The sequence below is a fragment of the Pyrgilauda ruficollis genome, unplaced genomic scaffold (genome assembly GCF_017590135.1).
Source record: "Pyrgilauda ruficollis isolate IOZ18807 unplaced genomic scaffold, ASM1759013v1 scaffold180, whole genome shotgun sequence".
Classification (NCBI taxonomy): domain Eukaryota; kingdom Metazoa; phylum Chordata; class Aves; order Passeriformes; family Passeridae; genus Pyrgilauda; species Pyrgilauda ruficollis.
Window position 1 is genome coordinate 581599 of NW_024516985.1, and position 10000 is coordinate 591598.

General features: G+C 43.0%; 1 protein-coding gene across 2 annotated transcripts in view; it reads right to left on the minus strand.

Annotated features, from left to right (window-relative positions):
• Positions 1-1240: 1240 nt before the first annotated feature.
• ZNF462 (zinc finger protein 462) overlaps positions 1241-10000 on the minus strand; it is an 88079-nt gene continuing 79319 nt past the window's right edge. For both annotated transcript variants that reach the window (XM_041464576.1, XM_041464575.1), the window contains 4 exons: positions 9917-10000; positions 7377-7509; positions 2879-2993; positions 1241-1950 (listed from right to left, as the gene is read on the minus strand). The exon at positions 9917-10000 is cut by the window's right edge and continues 140 nt beyond it. In XM_041464576.1, coding sequence (XP_041320510.1) covers positions 1749-1950; positions 2879-2993; positions 7377-7509; positions 9917-10000 — 534 coding nt within the window. In that variant the 3' untranslated portion in view covers positions 1241-1748. The remainder of the gene's footprint in view (positions 1951-2878; positions 2994-7376; positions 7510-9916) is intronic.

Sequence of the window (10000 nt, forward strand, 5' to 3'; positions counted from 1 at the left end):
TTTTTTTTTTTTTTTTTTTTTTTTTTTTTTTTTTTTTTTTTTAATAATTTTAGTTTTTTTTTTTTTCTCTTTTTTGTTCACAATCGGAACATACCATGGGCACCAGATCCTGTATTGGCCGCTCAGGCAAAATCCCCAAATTTGAGTTTAAATAGGCTTTCTACCCAAGGAGTAGTTTCAGGATCAGCCACTTAAGGTATGCAGGTTTTCTATCCATTCTACACTGCTCCCCTCATGCTAAAAAGCTAAGGAGGAGGGGAAAAAAACTCAGTAACTCCATCCACTGAATCGAGTTAAAAGTAGTTCTCCAGGCTCAATGTCGTGTGTAACCAACTCACCTCCGCTTGCAAAAAGATGTGTCAACAGACACCCCTCCCTCCCACCACACAAAAACAAAAAAAAACCAAAACAGAAAAGGCAGCCAATCTCAACGAAAAGTTACAGTTGTGAGACTGATAGATGTTAATATGACAAGCAACAGAACGGTTATGAGGACCCATGTGTTTGGCCCATGAGCTGCATAGCTGTGCTGTAAGTTTGGTTCTTTAGGTTTTTTTTTTTTTAAAGTTAAAACTTCTTTGTTATCTCCATATGTTTAAAATTAACGAGGACGACGACGACAGCAACAACAAAAAAAGGTTCTATTCACAAGATCTAGTCTCCTTTCCCTGTCCCCCACTCGAAAAGAAATACTCATTTTTACATGAGAAACTTAATTGTGCTGTATTTGTAACACCTCAGGCTGATAGAAAACAAAACGTGTGGCAAACAAAACCGCACAATCAGTCACATGAAATCTACCAAATACTAAAATTATAACTGAATACTAACAAACAGCTTACCTGGAATAAAGGATGACAATTCACAAACAGTTATCTAGGAATTAAAGTATCTCTCTCTTTTTTTTGTTTTTTTTTTTTACTAAAATAATTAAAAAAATCACAGTATTTTAAGAAATAAAACCCACACTGGGATTTTAAGCACAATTTGTTTTTTCCTTTCTTTAAAACTTTTTTTTTTTTTCTTCCTCCATTCACCACCTTGCCCAGCAGTCTCTCTACATTTAACCACAACAACAACAGGTAGTACTGACAAATGCAGAGATCTCCCTTGGTTAATTCTGAGGTACTAGGAAACAGGTGACTGTTTTAAGCAAAGCAGTTTCTGTTTTGTTTTTTTTTTTTATGTTTTCCTTTTTTTTTTTTTCCCTGGGGTTTTTTTTTTTCTTTTTTTTTTTTCCCCCTGTGGTTTTTTTTTTTCCTTTTTTTTTTCCCCTTTTTTTTTTTAATTTTTTTTTTTTTTCTTTTCTAAAGCAGTTGCTTTCAGTCTGGAAAAGCGTTTTACGTATTAAAACTAGAAAAACGCACATAAACTTGTGCGTCCAAAAGTTGTCCCCCTACCACTTCTTCCACGCTCACGACGCTTCCACTCATAAAACAATCGAAGTCTCCACTGCAAAGCACGATGTGTAATGTAGGAAAAACACGGGGAGTTGCTTCATTAGTCCAAGGATGAGCGTAACTTCCCACCGTCAGATCCAGGAGGAAAACAAAAGATGCAGTGACGTAATGGAGCCACTTATCCCATCACTTAAATAACTTTTAATATACACACACTCACACAGGTACCAGTGCTTTGAAAATAGATCATTCAGTCCTAAAAGCAGCTTTATTTCTTCCTTCTGCCCGCCCCGCCCCGCTCATCACTGTTCAAGTACTGTCGATCAGAACCACACCAAACTCTTATTCTTATTCGTTTTTGGCCTCCGGGGTGTCTAGGAGAGGTTGGTCAGCAGCCACCATGCTGACAGCTGTTTCCCCACCGTGGGAGTAGTCCACCACCATGGTCTCGATTCCTTCCTTCTCTTCTGGCAGCGTGCTGGCCGTGTCCTCCACGTCCTCCTTGGGCTGGCTGTCCTCGCCGCTCCTGTGCTTGCTCTCGTTCAGCGCCCTGCAGGAAACAGGAAGGGCAGAAGCGGTCAGGTACAGCAAAGCCAGCCCCTGCCTGTCACATGAGGGACAGCAGCAGATCACCCTCCAGAAAGGCAGCCACGCCACTGGCTCCAAAGGAGAGGCGGAGGAATGAAGTTGCTGGTGGGACATTCCAGCCCTGAAATTGAATCTTTAGTTTGTTCGGCGCTGGGACGGATTTGGGATCAGAAGGAGGAACTCAAACTGTGACACTTGAAGCTTATTCCCATCTCTCTCAGGCAACTTGTAAACAAGACTTAGGAGGCACCAAACAAAGGCACAGGAAATGAGTGCTTTTCCCAAAGAGTCCATAAAATCCAATAAAACTTTTCATAGGTTGCAGCATTTCAAGTACTTATGCTCAGACTTACACTCTGTTAAGTGTAAGAGAAGTTATTGTTTCTCATCCCATTGCAGTTAACCCACAATATTGTATTCAGATGCTTCCCACATGTCAGCAGCCTTGGATGAAATCTACTCTTTGAACAAACCCTGGCTAGAAAAGAGGTCTCTGCTACCAATGAGATCTACATCAAAAGAAGGAAACAGATTGCTCCAGAGATTCCTATCTGTGATGTGTGTGCAAACTGCTGTAGAGAGGAAAAAAAATTTTTTAAAAATCAACAGCACACTTAGGGGAAGTTAATCCTGGCCAAGAGGCATTCACCTAGGGACAACCTTAAGTTTTACAACCACAGTTAAACCCTACAGTTTACAGCTACCCTGGGCAGCAGAGTCAGAAAGAATGCAGAGACATTCGATAAACCATCCAAAGACAAATTTGGTCTTCACACAACTGTGTTTGCAATTACTGCAGCTTTTTGGGAGGGCAGGGATGGGGTGAGGGGAATATAGAGAGATCTACTGACACCTCTGGCTGCTTGGCAAGGGAACACAAACCAACTCACATGCCATGCCTCAGCACATGCCGCTCCCACTCGGAGCCCTCGGTGAAGGATCGGCCGCAGAACTCGCACGGAAAGCGTTTCTCTGGAGCACTGCTGTCAGGAAACATCATGGGATCTGGAAAAAAGACAGCACAGCCCATGAGTTCAGAAATGCCAGGGCAAGAAGGGAATTGTCACCACAGTGGTCCTCTCTGCTGCACCACTCGCTCCAGAGAAGCAAAAGGACTTTCCTGTCAAATAAGTTGGAAAATGCAGCTGCTGAAAAGTGACACTGCAAGTGATAAATCCCACCCCAGGTCTTAAAGCATCTCTGCAAAGTAAGGGTAACAAGTTACTAGTCCCTGCTCCTCTATTTCAACAAATGAAAAGACTGTAGAATTTAAATTCTAAACCAAAACTGCAAAACTTAGGAAAGCAAAACGAAGTCCCCACTCAAGTCCATCTGTAATTCTGGAACCGGTAGTACAAATTTTAGGAAACACACGGATTGGGTACATTTAACATGTGATTCTTGTAATAGCTCCTGAAGCTGCATGGATTAAGTCCTGCATCTTAACTGCATAGGTGTTTCATGCTCATCCTAATCTTCTGTACAAAGTGCTTGGGGCCTCATTTGCAGAAGTGTCAAGCACCTTGTAATATGAGTGAAGTCACGGGCAGCTCAGGGAATGACATTCCAGAAAGCCAAGCTCCATGTGAACACAGCCTGCTCTGACAAAAGATGAAACATTTTCTCACAAATTAAGAAGATCACCGCACCAGCCATTGAAAATAATTGCACGAACTATCTCACTTTATTCTTCTGCTGGAAATGAGACAGCACCATCTGCCCAGAGCATTAATTCCTTAGCAGGGATTATCTTAAGCAAGAAATCAACGGAATGTCTTTCTGACTCCTCAAGAACCACATAATAAAAGAAAAGGGATTTTGCTTAATTTTGGTTCTGATCTCTGCTCATTTGATTTCTTCACTCTCAGACATACTCTGTTCAGGATCAGTCTGTGAAGTCAAAATTGCTCACACATTCCCTATTACCCACACCTAAGTCCTGCAAATGCATTTCTGAGACACACTTCTCACTAGTTAACCTGTACTTCAGTTTTAGATGGAATGGTTCTTGACACAACTTTTTGGCCTCTTCCCATGAAAGGCAAAAAAATACACTTTGTATTTCTTATTGTTGGGAGTTTATTTATTACGTGGTTAAATATCATAAAGCTGCTGTGTTGGGGAACACCAGAATAGAAGCAGCAAATGCCATCAGCTCAGCTTACATCTGGATTTTTAACAGCTTAAGCATGGCACAAATGTATAAACACACAGACTAGTCATGACACAGAGATAAATATTTTTGGTGGGTAATAGTTTTGGAGGCAAATGATGCTGATGTTCTGTGTAACAGTATAACTATGGATGGGGCTTGGAGCAACCTGGGGTAGTGGAAGGTGACCCTGAGTATGGCAGGGGTGGGACTGGATGCTCTTTAAAGGGCTCTTCCAACCCAAACCAGTCCATAATTTATACCTGCAAATCCCATTAAGTTTAGCAAGTGTTACTCTAGTAAATCCACCACCCCTTCAGGCAACACTATCTTGTTCATCCTACTGCCCAGTAATTTTTGCCTCTAGGGATGTGAATTTGGGCTGCTTCCCTGGAGGATTATCAGAAGCTGCTCTTCTCTGGGTCCTGCAGAGCAGAAGCAACAGATTGCACACACGCCTGACCTCTCAGTGGTTTTGCCCTGTCACACATACAAACACTCAGTAACATTTAATTTTTTCCCGTTGTGGAAAAACACCTCTTGATCTGCTGAGACCAAGACTTAAAGATCAGTAACAGCCTCTTTGAGACACAGGTCTACCTGAGAACGCTGATCTTGGCATGGTCTGTGCCAAGACACCTCATTTTCCCCCACATATCTCCTTTTATTCTATATCCTTTACCACCCCTTCCTTTCCCATCCAAAAGTGCAGTTCAGCTCTGCTGCCCAACTCTGCCTGTCCACATGGACAATGCCCTTTGTTTGGTCCAGCAGCCCATGTGAAGAAGCAACAAGTTCTTATTTGCACCTTCAGTACTGCACAGAGCAGCTCAAGTCAAAGTGGTGAATCCAGGGAAGAAATCCTGATTCTCCCAAAGTCACAGACCTCAGACAGATACTTGGAGCACACAGAGGCACTCCCACCAAATCCCACTGCCTGCTAACACCACAAAGGCTAGGATTGCCAGATGCACCCCAGCAGCACCCAGGATTGCCAGTTTCATGTGGTTTGAAAGCTGTGACAGCATTAGCCACTGTGACAGGCTCTGTTTGAAACCACAGGTCTGGCTCTCTGCTACCAGGGCAAACCATTTCTGTGTCAGAAGGACCTTCTGAAAATGCCTAGGGAGATGCCAGCATGAAACTTAGCATCCTTCAGTTCCTGTCTCACTGGGACATTTTTTCAAAAATCTTGCACCTTAAGTGTGATAATTCACACAACTTACCCAGAAAAATGCAATCAATACAACTGGATCTTTTCTAATATCCTTGCTGTAGTAAGTGTTTTCTGCATTTTCTACCTATTTGGCTATAATCTTACAAATGGTTAGGAGATTCAAAAGGACAAAAAAAAACCCTGCAAAAAACAATGGTGAAACATCAGCCCTACAGGCCAGAGAAGAAAGAAATGCTGCAAAGCAAACCTGAAAATACGTCTGATTTTTTCAGGCTGGTCACCCAAACAAGCATGCAGAAATCATTTCAGCCAGTCACAGATTAAAGAAAACAGACAGAGGTGAAAAAAAAAAAAGTACAGCATCATCAAAACACTGCCTTGCTTAACTCTGAAACATGAGGACAGCACATCTATTAACCCTTGAACATGTAATACTCCAGCATGGAAGGTGATGTTTTTATACTTCCAGGGTGTAACCTAAAGCCAATTTAAACAATGAACTTCACCTTGGGATGCCCCCCTGCCCGTGGCACATTCACAGGGATTTGTGAGGCTTGGCAGAGAGCACTTTCTTCTCCTTGGTCTGGGCACCAGAGCCTCCAAGGTCACCTCAGCACCTGTGCCTGTGTGTAAAGCTAAGGTAATCCTCACAAGGACAGCTTGACTCCTCACCCCCTGCTAGCTGTGGGTCTACACAGGACATTAATCAGCCTGCTGCATCTGCAGCTGAGGTGAGCTGGTGCTTTAGTCAAATCATGACACAATTTCTGTTCCAGCCACAGAGGAAGCCGAGAGGGTCGGAGCTGTCCCTGAGGAATGCTGAACTCCGAGATGCACATGTGGAACTGACATCCCTCCTCTGATTTTCCTGCTGCTCTACCTCTAAGACCTTGTGCAGAGGATTTTTTGTTAAAACATAAATGGTTTCCTATCCAATTGGCTTGCATTCTCGATTAAGTTAAAAGCCATCACTAACTGCTCCTGAAGCTCTGCTGATAAGCACAAACTGAATTCATGCTGCAGGGAGACAAAAAAATCCAAGATGCTGGGGTCTTGCTGTTAAAAGGCAAGAAGTATGATCTGAACCACCTAGTTCTGTAAACTACCTGTGAATCTGGGAATTTTTCATTGCCTGAAAACAGAGATATCTTTTTTATTTGTGAAAAGCTCTTGAGTGAGTTTGAAATTTAAAAGATCAGGAGGAAAATGTTCACCAAACAAGGTGGTTTACCTTCAGCTGAAGTACACGGAACTTGGCTAAGTGGAGCTGTCAGCATCAAGAACTGGGTGACCTGTCCTTCAAACCATGAGGGGACTAAAGATATTAAAGAGCTGTTGCATTATATAATGCATTGTTGCACCAGAACAAAACACAGTTACAACAGATATTGAAATAACTTTCCTTTCATGGGAGAAGGTTGTTGGAAAGGAAACCCTTCATTTAATTATCAGAGAACTTACTTTTTCTCTGCTGATCTAAATTCAACCAAACCAAAATTATATGGCCTTGCTTTGTTGAAGTCAGTGGGATTATTCTTTGATACAAACCTAGGCACATATTTAAATATAAAATGGTCCAGACAGGTGGGCATGGATGTACCCTGGCTCTGGAGCTGCCAAGTGCAAACAGGACTGATTGACAAAGAATGCTGGGGAGAGAGATAAATAACAGTCCATAAAGCAGCCCTCATCCCCCACTTGGGCAATGCCAAGTGAAAGCTGGAAACTAGGTACCAAAACAGAAAATCTGACAGGCCACTAAAATACACTTAGGCAGTTTTGCAAACCCTTATAGATGGTATCTGAACAGGCAGATTAGTCACAGATGCTATCTGTGCCTTCTCATAGTGTGTATTCTCTCTGAACAGACAAAAAACTTGTAAGGAGGATTAGAAACACAAGATTCCCACAGGAGCTGTGTCTTCAGGAAAGCCACATTCTGTTACTATTTCTGCAGTGCTGTCCAGGTGACCTAGCGTGGTTGGACTGGTGAGGCAGGTTGCAGTACCCAAAAAAATCCAACAAAACCCCCCTCAACACATGAAAGAGCTGCACTGACCTCTCTCTTGAGCCTTGGGGCTTAACTCTTCTTCTTTTTCTTCTTCATCACTGCTAGAGCTCTCTGTTTTCCCTTTCATTTGCTCCAACTGGTCCAAGTTAACCCGTCCAACCAGCTCAAAATTACGACTCACCTTTGAAAGAAACACTTCTGTTAGTACTCAGCACAATCACCAACCAGCCAGGAAAATGGCCACAAATGCAGAACAAAACCAAGTACACCCCAAAGCCTGCTCGGCTCAGAGGTGACATGCAGTCCCCATAATTAAATTAACACTCATTTATTTCCAGGGGCAGTGATTCTTCCATTGCTGTTTATTCTGCATTTCTCATTTCTGGTTTTTTTTTTTTTTTTTTTAATTAATGAGATTGGGTAAACCCCCTTCATTTCTTCATCCAAGAAATGGAAAACATCGAGTCGTATCCTCATTTTTATGGCATTATTCAACTGCTGTGATCAAACACTGCTACCACACATCCACGCTGAAGGGAAACTCTTTGTGACGAGTTCATTCAGCTTTATTCATGAAAGGATGGCTCTTTTTCTCACTAAGCACATGGCTGCTGTGTGGCACATACACTTTCACTCATTAATAACAGATTAATTTCCATTACGCCCGGGCTGCAAAGTGCTTTGCAAACTGATAGCAGCCTATAATGGGAACACTTCACCCAGCAGTCAAATTCAGCTAACCCTGGGGTGAAATGCACCAGCTACTTAACAGCTCACAGCAGCAGTATGAAAGGAGCAGCTCAGGGCACAGGAGTCAGGAACTGCTCCACATCCAAGGGGAACAGCGGAGCAGCAGCCCAGATTTACAGCGGAGGCGGAGAGCGTGGAGCGTGACCAGGACACCAAGGCTAATACTTGCTGCATGACAAGGGCCCTCTGAGCTCATTGATCACTGCTGGGAAGGGTTTTGGATTCATCTTTCATGCAGAGAGACAGCCCTCCAGCAGCACAGGCGCTGAGCCACGCAGGCAGAGGGGATGGAGACGGAGCAGTGAGTGCGGTACAACGCGTCCTGCGAGAGGCTGAATGAAAAATCAACACCCACTGACTGCTCTTTGCCCCTCTGTGGGAAGGGAAATGTGAATGATCCTGAGGAGGATGTGAAGCAGGCTGCAGGATAGATCCAAACAGCGAAGTATCCTGAATATAGAGGTGTGAAGGTTCCTAGTACTGGGTTACAGACAGTTGTGATCAGGTTCTCTAACTTAACACATCACCCACAGAGGCTTAAACAAGCAAGACCACATGCAAGGCACTTGACTCTACCCAGCTCATGTGAAGGAACTCTTTTTAAGGTGCACTATACAACCTGGGTAGTGTCTGAGCCCAGAACTTAAGACATAAATTGGAGAGGTACAATTTACCCACCAAAAAAAGGGGAAATGATACCTGAAACTACCAGCACCACCACTGCCGGTCCAGTTCAGAAGGGACAGATAAGTTAAGGGAATAATTATCCCACACTGATGCACTGTGTCAAAAAAACCCCAAGCAATAGTTCCTCCTGGATGCAGCAGGCACCAGGAGATGTGGAACTCCTTCTGTACCATCTGAATAGCAGGAGACACTCCAGAAGTAATAAAGATGGCAGAGGAGCCTAGCACGCCAACATAAATTAACAAAGTGTGGTTTTATAAGATGGCCAGGTATTTTTGAGCATGAAAGCTGTTGTTTTGTTGTTGCTTTTTTTTTTTCCTGGGACTTCTGCTGCTAATACCTTCCATATATATTTGGCTTTAAGGAAAAATCATTCAGTCAATGAAGCTTTTAGTGAGGACCATGGGCAGCTAAGCTCCAAGAGGGGAAGGCATATAGCTGCCTCCCCTGGAAACCTGCCAAGGAAGCACTCTAGGAAATATTCCAAAACACATCCCAGTTCTAGAACTTAAACATTTCTCAGCTACAGAAATTCAAAGCTATCAGTCTGTGGAAAGCCTTTAATGACTTCTCAAAGACTGGACCCAGATATGCTCTCAGGTAATCCACAAAAACTCCAAAGCAATCTTAACTGAGGGCCTGGTTAGACTTGCTGTTTATCTTTCCCTTGTTAAAGGTAAAAGGGGATGTATAGACCTCTTTGTTATTAAAATATGCCAGGCATGTCATGCTGCTGAAGTTACCAGAGCAATCCTGTGTTTGGAATCTCCTGCCTTTTACAGGGGCTGAATCACACTGCCTTGGTATTGTTCCACCACTCTTTCCCCACCCCCCTTTAGATAAACCCAGCACACACAAGAGCCTTTTCCAGACAATCACACTCTGCATGCAGCAGTTTGCCAATTCTGATCAATCTGAACAGCTTCAGAAACGATTATTTTTCAGTTTCTGAAGAAACTAACAAACAAACAAAAAGATGAATAAAGAGAAAAATGAGAAAGGGAAGTGCAACATGGGATTAGTTTTCAGATTTGGGGAGGGAGAGGAAAAAACAACCCCAGTGTCAAGCTGTCTAGTCAGACATGCAAATTAAATCAATTCAGTATTTGCAAAGACTAGACTGCCACAAATTAAAGCTATTTGGGTCCTACCTTGTGCTCATCTCGAAGGTGAGCATCCAGCTCCTCTGTGTGTTTGGTCTCATAGTAGCAGAGTTGGCATTTGTAAGGTTTCAG